At 41.9% G+C, this 17,318-nt stretch overlaps 1 protein-coding gene across 5 annotated transcripts in view; it reads right to left on the minus strand.

The window, feature by feature from the left end:
- Window positions 1-3,783: 3,783 nt before the first annotated feature.
- LOC148014596 (uncharacterized) overlaps window positions 3,784-17,318 on the minus strand; it is a 231,571-nt gene continuing 218,036 nt past the window's right edge. The window contains exons 7-10 of one of the 5 annotated variants that reach the window (XM_087667327.1): window positions 10,903-10,982; window positions 4,814-4,907; window positions 4,580-4,691; window positions 3,785-4,422 (exon numbers count right to left, since the gene is read on the minus strand). In XM_087667327.1, coding sequence (XP_087523453.1) covers window positions 4,599-4,691; window positions 4,814-4,907; window positions 10,903-10,982 — 267 coding nt within the window. In that variant the 3' untranslated portion in view covers window positions 3,785-4,422; window positions 4,580-4,598. Of the gene's footprint in view, window positions 4,692-4,813; window positions 4,908-9,385; window positions 10,022-10,902; window positions 10,983-17,318 lie in introns of those variants that run through there. The other 4 variants (XM_087667328.1, XM_087667326.1, XM_087667330.1 and 1 more) reach the window with 4 other exon arrangements.

The raw sequence follows: 17,318 nt of genomic DNA on the forward strand, positions 1-17,318 counted from the left end.
AGTTAGAGGAAATTACCTTCCATATCATTTTACACCTCCAAATCCAGACCTTTAGTGAGTCATAAGGAAACCTTTGATTCCAACTTTGTTTCAGCTTTAGTAGATGTCTCGTATCCTCCATCTTGAAAAAGCCATGCCCCTTGATTTCCTAGAGAGGGATGTAGTCATCTTGGTAGGCAACATGTAGACTCCACAATGTTTTCAAGGGACAGGTGCCCCCTTGGGTCGCCTTCCCATTCCGCTTGATGTAGCACTTCCCTCCAGCTCCCCACTAGATCCTTGACCACATTAGATCCTTCAATCCATAGCATAAGTCAGGTTGAATAGGTTTATCAACCCATCCAACCTTAGTGATAACACCCAAAAGCATGGGACTCGCCTTGATTGTGTGCATGACTAAGATTGTCCAAGGTTGGGACTTCAACCTTTGGAGAAGGGAGAATTGCAACCTTTGTGCTTTATCCAATAGAGGTTCTGACAAAAGGCTACCAAGATTCTCAAGTGATGTGACTTGACCCCAACCTATGCAAGCAACCTTTCTTCTCACCGTAGGTCCAAGTGAAGGTCCTCAATAGTATTTCTATCTTCCTCTAGCACGCTTGAGAGAAAGGAAGGACAAAGGCCACAAATATCGATTAGGAGAGTATACTTTGCATGATGTAACCTTTCCTAGCCAACAGTCCGTATGTGCATCCACTCTAGGCATTGGAACTTGGTTTTATTTCTATTGAAAGCCAATCAAGTCTTTGGGCAAGGGTGATCCCTATCCCTATAGGGCAGCTCGAGTATCTAATTAAGGTCCCATGCGGGACCAACTTGAAGCTTAAATTGATGGCCCATTGTTCAAGAGTTCCCTACTCCATATAGATAAGTTCTATTTTGCTAGGGCTAATCTTGGAACTAGAAGAGGTCAAGAAATTGTCATAGATTTGTAGGAGGGCCTTGATTGACTATTCTTAAGCTTCGAGGATGTTAGAGTTGTCGATCACAAACAATTGCATAATGAATTGCTGTTGGTTGGATGCTGGAGGCCCTTGATTGTTCCTTTCTCCATCCTTCCATAGACTGCTTTGAGCAAGGGCTTCATGGCCATTGTAAAAAGCAAGGGGGACTAATGAGCACTCTTGTCAAATAGACCTTTGAACCGTGAAGCCTTCTAAAAGAGAGCTATATATTGCTACCCTTGTGGATGCATTGGTGAAGAGGGCCTCCACCATTTGATGGAATATCTCCTCAAAGCCAAGAGCTTTCATAATTTTGGTCATAAATTGCTAAGACACCTTGTCATATGCCTTTTTGAATTCCATAGTTATTAGCAAAAACTCTTAGTTGAGAGCTAAGGCGTGATTAATAACAATAATCACATTTAAATTACGGTTTTCGTACTAATGGGGGATGTAAGAGCTTGGGGAGTAGGTGCTTAATCCACCGAGTCAAAGCTTTTGCCATGATTTTGTATACCATATTTAGCATGGTTAGTGGCCTCCAATCACTTGGCTTGGATCTAGTTGGGGACTTTGGGATTACTTTGATTAGGTCACAATTAACCTCAACGAGCATCTCTCCATTATGTCAAATGCTATTGAGTAAAATGCAAAGATTTGAGCCTAATAGATCCAAATTTTTTTGAAAAAATTCCATAGGAAGTCCATTAGGAGCAAGGGACTTGTGTTTCTTCATTTTCATGGCATCTTGCAACTCTTTTGTGCTAAAAGGGCGATCTAGGAGGATGCACTTTTTCCTGGGGACTTGAGTATGGATATATTGAGAAGGCCTTCTATCTTTTCTATTGCAACAGCATCCCCTTTGGATACTTTACCAAGAATACTTGCTGCTTTTACTAGTTTGCCCCTATGTATTGGATGTGGGTCTAGCGGATTCCTTTCACTCTTTAGCAAGGTTGCCCCACACTGGCTCGGGCAGTTAGAGCTTTGTTGATCCTCATCCTCCTTAGATTGCTCCTTTTCCCTAGAGTGTAGTTCTCCTAAAGTGCTTGATTGATTTGCATATGTATCATGCATTTGGGAAGGACGAGAAGTGCACTTCCATGGCAATCTCCAAGCCATTGACATTGTACAACTCCAAGGCACCTGAGATCTCCTCTTGACAATCATAGAGAATTCAAACATGTTTTTTGAGCTTTGATCGGTCCATAAACTATTGATGTGAGGCATAAAAGGCCTTTCCCAACACCTCCACAATGGAAACGATTTCTTCTTCTTGCTAGTTAGATATCATGGGAAACTAGATCCAAATTGGATACTCATGAAGAAGCGTCATCTCTAGTGAGAACCTAGAGGACCAGGGCAAGACATATACAAGGTGGCATGTGTATCCCATTCCATTGGATAAATTTTATTTCAGCACAAAACCAAGGTGAAATAAAATCCTTTTCCCACAAACCAAGTCAAAATAGAATCCTTTTCCCATGAACCGATACTAGTAGAGGGTAGCTTTGAACTAGTAAGTCACTACAAACCACTTAAACAAAGTTGCCCTTCCTAGGGATACACCCGAGGAAAAAGAAGTAGGGTCCTACATTGGAGTACTTCACCTATCTATTTTCGAGCTTAGGAAGGAAGAAGGCAACTACTACTTTGAAAACCCACTTACCCTTAGGCATTCCTTCCTTGCAATGCTTTTTGTATTGCTTGATGCTTCTCCAAAGTTCCTTCTCCACCTCTTCCATATCGACCTACTTAGCACAAACCATAATAACATAATCCACCTCCATAGCACTTTCCCGCTTGTTTCCTAAGCTCACAGTGCATGATTAGTACTTGATCTCACTCACATGGCCCTCTTGCATGCGAGGAGGTGGAGATGCAATTGCCAACTCTTTAATGAGGGATAAATGCCTCAAGTAGTCGTAATGAGCTTTGACAACTTCCAACTTCGATGGCCTACTCTCTCCCAACAAAAATTACTTTTTTCTTGACAACTCCCCCTTAGTAATTGTCAACAATGTTGAAAGGTGCTTCCATACTACCGTGTTTGAAACTTTAATGCCCTTTTCATGTCCTCTTCAAAATTTACTACGGAAAACCATTCAAGCTCATACAAATGTCTATCTTTACCTTCATCTTCAAAATGAGCTTGTTTTTGGCATTGCCCTATGATTATTGTATGACTGTAAATGAAAGTCCCTAATTGTCAACCAACGATGCTGAGTTTGTTGCTTTGTATAGCAGATCTACTCTTTTGTTGTCCTTCCACTTAGTAACAACTCTAGCTAGATAGATTCATATCAGGGAGTCATCTTCCAAATAACCAATCACCTTTTGTTGGTTTAATTTCGGGATAAAAATATACATTCTATGTCATGTGAAACGTTACAATCAATACCCTTTTCAAACCCTGCACTAGTCCATCCTCTCGCGAAAAGGCCTGTAGGTCCAATGAGATCTTATTTTTTGCTTCGTCGACATCCTAATTTCAGAGATCAGTACTCATCCCAGCACTCATCAGACGGCTTCCTTGGCTCCTCTCCCAAAAATGCAGTCATTTCTTCTACCCTAGATAAATTTAGAGAGCCACAGAACTGATCGTGGAAACTAGTTTCCAGCTGGCTTCGTCTAGGCTTCCATGGTCAGCAAAGAAGGCAACAGACATGCTAAACTGATTCTTGAGGTTGGATACAACAACCGCTTAATTCGTATCCATACTGGCTTCATATGAACAACATTCCCAGAAAAAGATGTTTCCGCTTTACTACAAAAGGCCCGTTAGGTGACGACAATTGGCAACCCTAGTACATTGAGTAAATGACTATTTTGCTATTTTCTGGATACCTCTCAATAGGTAATGTGTTCGTACCTCTCAATAGGAAATGTATTTGTACCTACTTAAAATCACGACCCTTTGACGTTCCACCACTGATACTACAAGCTTTTGGGCACCAACGGTATATCCATCCATACTTGATTGCCATGTCAAAATTTGCTTTCTTTGCTTCACTTGCTTGCCTAATAGTGGACCAGAAGAAGTGAAAACGAGCAAATAGTATGCTACAAGTGTGCCATGTCCATGTAGAAGATGCTGATGCAAAGAACATGGTGACTAGCACCATGGACAAGGCAGCCGAAGCTACGGAGAGAGGGGTTATCATGTGGGAAAGGCCAAAACGGCATATGAGACCTGCGCATATACTACAACTAGAAGTCTATGGCTATAATATGAGAGAGAGAGAGAGAGAGAGAGAGAGAGAGAGAGAGAGAGAGTCTTTGCTCCAGATGGAAATCTGTTAGTGATGTTCGTGAGTTAACGGCAGACATATTTCTGATGTTGTAAACATGTTATGGGATATACACCAACTAAGTGTTTTCATTCTGTTCGTTGAGACAGTTTATCCAGCACTGCTCTCTCTTTCTGCCTTAGGCTCTCTCTCTCCTTTGGTCATCGAGATTCTGATCCTCCGTACCTCTGCACAGTACAACAATTAACATCAAGACTTCAACCTTTTATTTGCCCAGATTGGAGTAGCAATGCACATGGTCCTTCATATGAGATCGATGGAAGCTGCTTGGAAAAGAGCACATGCAACCCAGAAGAGTAGTCCCAATAATGCTCTCATATATACCACTTGAAGGTTCCGTGGATCAGCTGAAAACAAATTGCATGAGTTCTACTTGATCAGAAGCCTCAGCATTTGTTTTTCTTGTTCGTTTATCATGCTTTTCAAGCTTAAGGCCCTGCCCACATAAAGCTTGTCATATTTCTTCAGCTGTAGAATTTTGCAGTTTGATACTGAAACTTAAAATGCATGACAAGGCAGTAACTCTTGATGCAGGACAAAGCAGTAACTAATGCTTACATCAGCTGATGTATTCTGGCTCAACAAATCCAACAACTGCCGTCGATTCTGAGGTGTTCTGTGTGTTGGATCGGTCATTATTACCTTCCCAGACCTGTAATAATGATTCGAGTCAATGTGTATATTTCAGCGAAAACATAGCAGCTTCTAAGAAAAAGTCTTGGAAAAACCATGAACATTTTGAAGAGTAAAAAATGCCAAAGAAGCTTGGTGAGGAATCTAACATGGGTGGGCATTAGGCAGGATTTGAACCCTAGTGGGCCTAACCCTTACCATTCAATTTTCCCTTGACGCTTGCTTGTCTTTACCTAGACAACCTAATCCCAGATTTCTTCAAGGCTGCAATCATCAGACTTCACAATGCATGATTCCCTTGACCCTTGCTTGTTTCACCTAGACAACCTAATCACAAGATTTCTCCAAGACTCCAATCATCTGACTTTAGAATGCATTACCAGCAAATGAAAAGCCGCCCCCTCCTTTTTCCCATAAAGAAATGCTAGGGAAATCACAGAGAAATGCAGAATGTATGACAACACAATGAACACAGTCTATCACATGCTCAATCAAGAAATGATATGAGATTGATACAAATGGGGGGCCTCAAACCTCTGTGTCTCAAGGACTGGGGATGAGGTGAGTTGAGAGTGGTGTTAAGAGACACTATGAACAACTCTGAGAGTGCGCCATACTCATGATGAATCCCAAAAAGCAGCAGTGCAGCCCATCACTCACGACATCATGGCCAAGGAGCAAAATGCAGTCTTTCCAGCAACAAGATATCATGAGGTGACTCCGGGGAGTAAAACATAAGGTTTCCTGGCTTTAAGGCAGCTCAATGGGCAGTAGAAAACGATGATGGTGTAGACCTCAGCTGGCTGGCCACTAGAGTGTGAAGGCACAGGCTGCTGGAGCAAAATGTAGTCAGTAGGAGGTGGAGAAGATGTGGCAACTGCTGGCAGCAGTCAAAAACAACAGGTGTCGGTGGAGATAATCAGGGTGGTAGCTTGATGTGACTGGCGGTGATGGTAGCAGCTGGGTGGACCTCCACAAGCTGGGTGGCAATGGTGGCTAGCTGGGTGGCAGCTACAGTAGGAGGGCAATGCTCCAAAATGCAAGCTTCTTTCTCTAGCTTAATGGTGACTGGCATCTCCACGGATGAGGGCAGCAGATGCTGTGAGACTGATGGCTGGCATGATTAGTGATAGAATAAGATGCCCACAACATGCTCTTTTACAAAGGAGTTTTAGGCATTTGTTCCACTATTCAAAAATAAATCCTTTTAGTTTAACTAAAGATATCTGGGGCTTTTTAAGGAGTAAAAAGTAGCCATTAATGCACAATAATTTGAGGTTAATGCATGCTTTATTTTGGTGGCTCAACAACCCCTCTCGAGAAGCACCTAGCAGCTGTAGAAGACATGGAGTGAGATATGAAGAAGAATCAAGATTTCTAGTCCTGTTTTGATTTCTCCTTTGGAAGTGCAAAAATGGGTGTAAGTAACCATAAACAACCCATACCAAGATGTGAACACAAGAAGTGGTTTCACAATTTCAATTCCTACCCATTTCATGAATTTCAACTTCTTCCGTTGCACACACACATCAGATCTCATCTATTACACAATTCACCACACTAGGGGTACCATTGAATTAGGCACATATCCCATAGATTTAAATCCTATCCCTTAGCCGAGTGGTGGTGCTGCAATATTGGTGGGAATTCTACTCCTAGTGCAAGCACCAGCAAGAACCTATGTTCAAGGGTATCCAATTCATGCATATGAAGCCCCTCCAACAGCTTTCTCACATATGTGAGCCTAGTGGGCCATCCTATATCTTTTCGGCACATGCACCTCACACTAGCCAAACACCTTCTTCAAGGTAAACACCTAGAGTCACCATGTCTTGCAATTCTATGCCACGTCACACCTAGTGCACCACAAGCCTTTTCAATGCTACCCACTTATTTGACACCCCATGCATTGTTCCATTCGTTTTGCTATGGCCAAGCATGCCTTTATTGACCAAACTCACTTTAATGGGCCAAACTTCATGACTTGGTCTAATTAATGCAGCATATTTTGGATTGCTAGGACTTGACCTTGCTCAGGGTTGAAACCCCAACCTAACCTGCATTAGTCCTTATACAAGGTAGTGTGCTCTTGGAAGAGCAAAAGTACCATAGCTATTGTCAAGCTCATGTAAGATCTCATGCTAGAGTTTCACTCACAATTATAACATTTTGACCTTGCATCTAAGTGTTGGGCAACTTCATCGACCACTTTGTGTCTTGTGATCGTACACGACTATCAATCTTGATCATGAGCTCCAAGAATTTAACATCATTGAGAGGGACGACTTGATAGCCCAAGTTGGCTGAGTATCAATATTTGCTTGCTGAATTTGCCATCACTAGTCCAACAAAGTCGATGATGACCAAGTCACTTTGTTCATGAATAAGATGACCCCTAAATATTCAATTTCATGTATCAAATCATTTCACACCCCCAATTTTGAATGTCAACTCTTGCGTTTTGCAAGGTTGTCGGATCTAGTTCACAAGAAATCCCCTTTGCCATATTTAAAGGGTGCCTTGTTTCCACCCCTCAAAGAGGGAAGCAAGGGAGTGGCAAGAATAACACTAGACCTAATCGGCTAGTGCGGAGCAAAGTAACTCCCCCTAGGATCGAAGTTGGGTTGGCAAAATATCACCAAGAGAAATAGCAACTACTAGCATAGTTGAAAGGCCAGTCCTTGGATGAGGAGTGTTATTCAAAGGCCAAGGGTCAAACCCCGACCCTGTACTCCACCTAGGACATTGAGAACATTAGGATAGGGTAATGCCACCTCTCCTTCTTAATTGGACACGTACTACACTTCTTCTTCAATGGATGCTTCTCCTCCCTTCTTTAGCATTGAAATGATAAGGAGAGAAGTGGTGTTTACTTTTCCTTCCCCTATTTGGTGGTAAGACGGAGAGGTCTTGTTCTCTTGGTGCTTATAGGATTTTGGTGACTACATTGATGTATCATGCATTTGTATCATTATCTATTGGCATCTTGATGATCATGCTTGTAAAAGGGTGGTTGGTCAAGTGAAGGATTCCCTTGTATTGCTCAAACGGTACTATTGTATTTTGATCATGCTTGTAAAAGGAAGCTTCGTCAAGTGAATAATTCCCCTATGAGGGCATTGCTCAAGTGGTACCATTATACTTTATATAGCATTTTGTTTGAGCATCACACTTTGTATTAGCCCTTACATCACCCATGCATTGGCATTGTGTTAATGTGAAACAAAGTGCTTTGGATGGAAAAGCAAGGATCCATCCAATGTGAAAAGTCCTTGCACTCATAAGCATGTCTCTCTTCTACCTCATCAAAGATGGTCAACTTGGATCCACCATATTTGCAGTACATCATTATGGCAGTCTAGTATGACAACTACCACCGCAACTTCTTCTATACTTCGTCACCCCATCCTTGCCTTGTAACACTTTGTTTTAAGGAGGATGTAAACTTGTAAGTCTTACTATGCATTTATAGCCATCAAAGAAAAGAACAGACCATTAAATTAGGCTACTTGAAAGAAGATACCCATCACCTTTGCATTCATGGTAGACTGATGGGCAGCCCATTGATATGCTTCTCATCCAATCCCTTGGTTTCTTTGGGGTGGGACCGTTTGGGGTACGAAAGAGGGTGGAGACTTGACTTATTCACTGACTTGGGCACATCTTTTTGGGTTTGGGAGGGAGCATTGAGCCACTAAAATTACGGTTTGCACCAATCAAAATTGCAGTGCATTAATCCCTATTTTAATTCTCCTTAAAAGAGCACCAAAAAGCAATGACTGCTGATTATAAAAAATGAAATGGTTTTTTGAATAGTAGGGCAAATGTACAAAAATCCTCCATCTAAGTAAATGCAATTTGCATACAATAACACTTGCATTTACTTCAATTTGCATACAATAACACTCCACATACAGCTACACGAAAAGCACCTTTTGAAATCATTTATGGATATAGATTGCCTACACCTATTACTTCATTGTCAAACAAAGTTAAAGCTACTGATGATATTGCCAATATGCAAGCTACTATTTTTGATGAAGTTAAAGATATAATTGCGAAAGCCCAATGGACAGGTAGTTCAAACCTGTCCCATGTGTTTGTACCTTTACCTCAGAGACTTGCATAAAGTAATGTGCAAGACCTCAATTGGCATCCTTACAGGACCTTTGACTTTCAGCCTCGTATCCTTTGCTCCTCGCACCAAGTTAGCACACACTTTTTCAAGGTTCTTAAGCAGAGTCTCCCCCTTTCCTAGAAGGGTGAGACATGCTTGAAAAATGAGTATGTATGTCTGTAGATTTGGACTTGCACCTTCCTCTACCATTTGCCTAAATAGGCGTAAAGCTTTTTCTCCTTGATCATGTTTCACATATATCAAAAGTAGAGAACTCCACAGTACCAGATCATGGTTGGATCCGTGAGCAAATACACTTTTTGCTTCCAAAAGGCTACCACATTTTCCATACATAGTCACAAGGATGCTACAAACAAAAGCATCTATTATGAAACCATCCTTCAAGCCATCAACCAGTATTGCTTGGCCAATCTCCAACAATGTGGCTTGACTCATTTGCCCATCTTCTATCACCAATTGACTGATTATCAAGAGAATGATCAGATGGGTTGATGTTGTTCATCAAGATGAGAGCCTTCTCTTTCAGCCCTTGTTTTCAAGTTTCTTCCTCCACCATATGTTCAAATACATTATGAGCAACATTTAAAGATCCATGAAGTGCCAAAAATGAGTGGGCCAATGCAAATTTTATGTGGGAATTTAAAGCTGATGGAAGCGGACCATGAAGATTCGACAATTTTTAGAGACCAAGATAGACAAAAATGCAAACTTTGGCCATTGCTGTGTCACATAGAATACGGCAGGAGTTTGTGAAAGTTGCTTGTCGCAGAGACGCTATGCGTGATGGGTATCCAAGTACAAATCCAAGCAAGTTTATAAAATCTAAATCTCAATCAGGTAAGGTAAACCCATAGTCGCAAATGCCAAGTCAAGTCATAGTGATTGCATTGTGGGCATCAAACTAGCCACCTTGCAGTCGACATCATCATATCTAGAGAATGTAAAAAGCTCTTCTTCCATGAGCACATCTCCAAAGCTGATTCTCTCTGCCATGACTTATCATTTAACACAATCTCTATAAGAATCAAGCATTTAGACTTAGACAGACACAGCATTATAGAATTCCACATTCATTATAATATGGATCGTTCTTACAGACACCCACTTTATAGATTCATATTTATGTCATAACATCTCTGAGCCAGGACTCATCAAATTCAGTGCAGAGTTCGTAACCCCAATATGAGCGTACTGTGCAACAAAATGATTTAATGCATGCAATCCAAAACTAAGAATATGTAAAGCATTTACTAAGACTAAGTTAAGATGACATAGAAACTGGTAGTAGGCAGGTGGAAGGGAGTTGGCAGAGGCCCAGTTGCATGCTTGAAATGTGGGGCAGCAAAGGAGACTAGGAGGCATTGTGTTTGGGACTTTACCCAGGGCTCAGGAGGCATAGAGGACAGTTCTCAGATTGGTTTTTCATGGCACTCATAGTGAGATGATAGCTACTGGAGAGTCTCATTGGCTGTCTAATCTCATAGGCTAATGTGCACAGTATGGATACCTGTACAACCTTGAAAACATTCTCTGGGCAACATTCTTTTACATCAAAGTGGATTCTGCCTTCTCCAAAATTTTAGGGCATTACACATGCACGACATGGAGCTTCCACATGACATCCAGCTTATTAAACATAAATATGAAACAAGGCGTTTTAAGAAAAGGGGTAAATTGCACAATGATTCACAAACGCAGCACAGAACATGCCTTACTACAATGATTGCAGAAAATAGTTTAACCCTGAAGGCATGTAGCTTACCTACTTGCATAGGTGAAATGCAAGCAAATAATGAGAACCTAGTAATGCTTCAACTTGATTCAAGCTCATGGACATGTTCAAACCTCAAACATAATTTGGCAAAGAACTACATACCCGTGACACAGCAATTTTGGCAATACTTTGGCAATACAAGGGACTGACTTCTTTTCATAAAGTACATCACAAGCCAAGACCTGCCAAAATATGATAAAATTACCTTCAGCATTGATAAGAGCACATGATACAAAAAACTTTTTGTACTTTCAAATAGCAGTTGAAATTTGATCGTTTATGTTAGTTGGGGGTAAAAGAGTATGTGCCTAACCGCCCGTGTATTCATTACATTAATAGTACCCGTATGCCTGTACATTGCAGGTGGTGGGCGCCCATCATTGTCACTTCATTCTTTATTTTTTTAGTGACATTTGAATAAGGGAAAGCTGGTCACACATTGTGACTATTGGAGTTTCTACATCTTGAGTCTCTCTTTCTCTCTTGCTCTCTCGCTCCATCTACCATAGCTCACTCCTCCATTGCTTCTGCTTACTTGTGCTCTCACTCGGGCTTCTCCCTTCAACTGGTATCAGAGCATTGGTTCGAGGAGCTTCTCTTCAGTGCGCTTTAGCCCATATTTGAAATCTACAACTCAAGATTTAATGGCTGCCCCCCCTCAAGAAGGTATGCATTAGCCTTATGCTTCATAGGCCTCTTTCTAGCTTGTGTGGACTCCTTCCTGGGATCAACTAAACCTGATTGAGCTTTAGCAAGTGCTCTAGTGTGGCTAGCAATAGCAGCAAACAGATCATTGTGGACAGCAAGATTGCGCTTGTTTTTCTTCCTGGCACTGACAACGGACCTGTTACTTACTCTGTGTAGTATACCTACTGTCTATTCTGTGCAAGACAAACCTGCTATTCACTATGTTGTAGGACATACCTACTATACATTGTGTTGCAAACAAACCTGATGTTCAATACATTGAGGAAAAACTTGCTGTTAACTACTGTTCAAGACATGCCTACTCTATATTGTCATAGCAAGGTAATTCACTGTGAAAGTCTATGCCTATTGCCATCTAATGATATTTGAGTACTTCAGTGGATGTATTGATATATGACATTGATGCTATGCACTTGGATATGCTTATGGAATATCCTGAGCTTCGCATTTGAGCTTGGTTACACGTATTGGAGCTTTGGTCAGTTGCTACAATGATCATTCACTTACAGGCTTGAAGATTTTATTGAGTTTTATGCTTCTCGCTCTATGCTTGATGTATCTGGGATTTCGAATGGCCATGTACTTGATGTTTTGAGCTTGCATTGCTTATTTGGCATTCGGTTTTGTTCCAATGGGAGTTACTTGAACTACTTTGCTATTATTTAAGTAGAGCTTTGGGTTTATGCAGTCAAGCTTACGCCAATGAGATCGGGGGACTTGGTTGAGTCATATCTATGCTCTTCGAATGTTATTTGGATGTGGTTGTTGCCTAGTGGGCTGATTTGATTCATGCTTTGAGCCGGCACATATCTTTGTTAGGTTGTTGTCAGTGATGTATTCATCTTGCTTGGTTATGTATTGAGCTTCTTTACACTTGCTCAGTCAATTGTGTATTTGGCACTTCTCTTTTGTTATCTTGAGACCTACTATATGCATGATAAGTTATGCCTATTGGATATATCCCACTTTGACATATTGAGTTCGATAGTTCTCACTACCGATTGTATACTCAATGACTGCTAGTGGTTTGTTCATACCCTACTTCTTGCAGGATATACCTAGTAGCTACCGATTGGATTCTATCAGTTCATTGCTTACACTTGGCTTTGGATTTACTGTTATTATTTTTCAGTTATTATTTTTCAGCTTGCTATAATTGTAGATTGAATTTAAGGACAATCTTCCTTCCTGTTCTTGCTGGTTATATTGTCTGAGTCATGAGACACATTCTGTACTGCTATGTATGCAAATATGCCTACCGATGTAAAGGGTGTGCTATTGAATGAAGAGGTTAACAAAAAGAATGTAGATATTTCCCACACCTCTCATGCTTTGATAGTTAGAGGCAATAATGGTAGGAGCGGTAATGACTGGCGTGGGAGAGACTCTTAGAAGTCTCGCTCTTAGCCATGTGGACAATCTCCCAGTAAGTCCCCTGGCCGTAAGTCTGCATTGACTTGTCACTATTGTGGGACACAAGGTTATATTTAGCCATAGTACCATAAAATGCGTGATGATAAGCACAAGAAAAAGGGAAAGAGCAAGGTGCAAGAAAATAATGATGATTGTAGCATTGTTCCTAGCAAGTCCAGCATCACGATTGAAGAGATTAATGTTGTGCAGACTCATTTTGATGATGACTACATACTTGCAACTTCTTCTCTTGATGTTTCACAATGGATTGATGTCTCGTCCATCTATGCTTAGTATTGGCCAATTGGTTTAGGGGTTTCATTTTATGTCACCTCTCATCAAAAGTGGTTCCACTCTTATTGCAACATGATAGAATCTGTTAGATTGGATAATGACTTGGCATTGAATATTGTTGGTGTTGGAAATGCCCAACTATAGTTTCCTTTAGGCTATATGTTTACTTTGCATTATGTATGCCATGTTCCGACTTTGACTAAAAGCGCCCTTTAAGTTGCATAGTTGGATAATGTAGGCTATGTTGTATCTTTTGGTGATTCCTTACGAAAGCTTATCTATGGGAATTTTGTTTTGGAACAAGGTGCCAAGTTTGGCACTCTTTATCCCTTGTATTTTGATCTATCCAGCATGTTTTGACAGTGGTTGCAATACCGCATGTATCGTCGCATTGGGCATATGTCATTAAAAGGAATGAAAATACTTACTCATTTGTAGTATCTTCCACCCCTTGACTATAAGTGTTTTGATTCTTATAATCATCGTCTTTATGGAAGGCAGACCCGCAAATAAAAAGTCTAGCATTACACGCATGTGCGAGCCTCTGGCTCTTATTCATTCTAGTATTTGTGGACCTATGTCCTACAAGTCTTTAGGTGGTAGGAAGTGTTTCGTTACTTTTATTGATGATTACTTACATAAGGTCTCGACATATTTTATAAAGCAAAAATCGGAAGTCTTGGCTATATTTCAGCATTGGCTTGCTTTTGTTGAGAACCAATTTGGATATAGGCCGAAATACCTACGATTTGATAATGGGAGCAAGTATGTACCTAAGGCCTTTGAGCAATTTTGTGATGAGAGGGGTATTAAGCGTCAGTTGACCGCCTCGTACACCCCACTCTAGATGTAATATTTCCGCGTACCGTACCGTAAATATTAACTTTCCGTATACCGTGTAAACCCTGTGCAAAGGGTATCTCTCGCATTTGAATTATTAGGCCGCGTAATGTGTGAGCCGCACAAGAGAAATAGGATCCTCTGCGAGTGGTAAAATGACCCGGGGAATAAAAACCGCTAACCGCACGGGAACACCCTCTTGGGAGGGGCAATTCAATTAATTAATTGCAAATTTTTTTATGTATTTATCCCTTTCCCCCAGCCGATGCATGGCTGGAGGAAAGGGAGTATGTGGGGGGGATGGGAAAGTGGGGGTTGCATGGGCAGTTTCCCCCACGTGGGGGGAGACCCCTTCCCCACCCCCACGGCCTATGAGAACATCCCCATCAAGGGATGTGTTTACGAGGAGGAGGAGAGGGAGGAAAGACTGTGCTTGGTGAGAGAGGAGGGAAGCCTGTCGGCCGTGGAGGAGAGGACGTGAGTCGCCTTGCTGCTGCCAACGTAAGGAGGAACGCCGCCAGTCTGCCGTGCCGCTACCTCGCCAGCGTCGCCACCAGCTACCACACCGCCGCCTCGCTGCTGCTGGGCCTCGCCAGGCCGCCATCCCACCGCCACGTTGCCACGACCCTGCCCACGTGCTCCCAGAAGCTCCTTTGGAAGCTTCTATAGAAGCTTCCATAGGGGGCCTCCCTAAACCCCTTTCCCACGGCCCTATTTTCCACACCCATTTTAAGGGCAAATTCCCACCATTTTGGCCCAAAGGCCTTTCCACGGCCATTTTTCCAACTTCCCTAAAGGGATTTTTATTCCACCCATTTCCAAAGGTTCCGTCCCATCCCAATTCCGGGAAAAGGCCTTCCTATTCCTCCCTGGAACGTCTAAGAAGAGACAGCGGAGTCTCAAAGACCACCGCAAGATCCATCGAGTGATCTCCGCAAGAAGGGTTAAGCCGCAAGCCGTCCAATTACCGCGCCGATTCGAATTCGTGGAGAGTCCTAAGCTTTTGTCGCAAGCTCTATCCCGAAGAGGAACCCATCCGCATACAAGCACAAAGGCAAATCGTAAGTCGAATTTACGACTACGATGGCTCCTAAAAGATCCCAGGAGGCAACCGCGGGAGGTTCGACTCCAAACGTGCAAGTGGACATCACCCCGACACCACAAGTCCAGGTTCTTCGTATTAAATTCCGCATAAGGAAATGGTTAGGCGCGCGTAGGAAGGGAATTTCAAGTTACGTTTAAATTAAAAGCATTGAAAGAAATGCATCTTTTTGAGCATTATGAAAGATTGAACGGTTAGGGAATTAGATGCATGTAGATGGTATTTTATTAAGGTAAAGAATCTAATCCTAAGCAAGAAGACGAAGTTTATATGTGCATTAGTTGCCATCCTAGATATGATGAATTAAGCGTATATGCACATTATGATTTCATAGGGAAAGTCTAGCACCATAAGATTTCATTCGGAAAGAACTAATAGGGCACTAAAAACGAACGTATGACTTGCAACATAGTTATACGATGGAATAGAGCAACACTAGTTTTCGCTTGAGTATCATCATGACTTAGTGATTAGGAGAATGTTATGAAATTGCGTAGTCTTCATGAGAAAAGGATCAATCATTAAAGAGTCGTAACTAGGTGTAAATGCATGGGATGCCAAAGGATAAACTACAAGGTAGTAGGTACGATTATTGATGCAAGACCTAGTAGGCCTTAGGGAAAGTTAGTAACCAAATTAGCATGCACCAAGGAAAGATTGTATGACTCGCCAATGCATAAGTTCGAGAGCATAGACTACAAAGTAGTAGGCTGGATTAATTAGGAAAGTTAGCGTACATATTAGTAAGTAATTTACCTCACCAAGAAAACGGCAATCAATCGCTTGTTTACGCGAATTAATCAATCGCTTGTTTACGCGAATTCGATTCCGTAGATTTGGTTTATCACCCTAGAAGGATCATGATGGAACTCCGACGGAGTTGCATATTCTAGTATCATGACCCAAACCTAATTGTAATGACTTGAAGGATACCCCAAAAATCCTGTTACTCGGATAGGGTTAAAAAAAAACCGCAGTCGGAACACTAAGGAAGGAATAGGAGGATTCCATAGAATAGATGCAATACTTGCGCACAAGCCGCAACATTGTATAGTCTTGGATTTTGTTCGCAAAGAGTATTGTCATCTCTCGAAATGAGGTTGACAATTTATTGAAGGGAGTTAAATTATTGAGGATGAGTAATCATCCTGTTATTCACTTTCCCTGGGAAAAGTTGCCAAGGAAAAGGAAAGTTAAGTAAATTGCCTTGAAGCAGTTGACCGACAATAATCTCAAGCGACATGGTCGCTGGATCCTGCCAAAATAAACCTAATGTTTTAGAAGGGTATGATTCTAACCCAAGGATGATAGGAATCTTGCTAAGTTGCAATGGATTCCGGATCGAATGCGGGTCGCATTCGGAGGTAAGGAGTTACTCCTTGACAGTTTGCCAGCCAACCGGCCATTTGAATTTGATTGTGCTTGTGACAGCTAGAAAAGCACTGTTTGCATTGTTTGCTCAATGAACTAAAGGAGGAAAACATATTTAAACGCTTCAGGTGAAAGTCCTGAAGGGAGAGGCAGCTTCAGTTACCCCCGACTGCCTGCCTAACCCTAACCAAGGGGGTTGTGAACCGCGCCGGGAACGTGGACCGAACCCGCCGTGAGAGGTCTCTCCGTTGAGTTCTGCTTGGAGCAGGAGGACGCTTGGGTGCCAGGGGGGGCTCTGGCTGTAAATCCCTCGCCTTCCGGGCCCTGCACAAGAGACTAACGTGACTCGGGATTGGATCTCGAGGCCCGCATACTAGTCTACGGGCGGAAACTTGGGATAGTAATCACAGGAAGGATTACTGGATAGCCTTCGGGCGGATTATGAATACGCCTACCGGCGGGAACTCCTTGTATTTCAAAGATAAAAGGATATAATGATAATAAAGGAGTTGTTTGACATTGTTTTCTTTATGTCCTGTGATAAGATTACGTGAAGGAACCAGTGTTTAACAGGGTTAATCAAGGAAGCTGTTTGTATGTGTCAAACTAATGTGGTAGGTAATTACATAACTAAAACAAACTGAGGAAAGTGCGGAGGATAGACCATAGGTCTGTCCTACGGATGGGTGGTCCCGGTTAGCCGGGAACTTTTCTCAAGATCTTCGATGGACAGAGGATGATCGTCATCACCAAAGCAAGCAAGGAGAACAATGACTTGGAAGTACCGATT

Source organism: Lygodium microphyllum, chromosome 25, assembly GCF_053477565.2.
Source record: "Lygodium microphyllum isolate KBCC chromosome 25, Lygodium_microphyllum_v1.1.10, whole genome shotgun sequence".
Classification (NCBI taxonomy): Eukaryota; Viridiplantae; Streptophyta; class Polypodiopsida; order Schizaeales; family Lygodiaceae; genus Lygodium; species Lygodium microphyllum.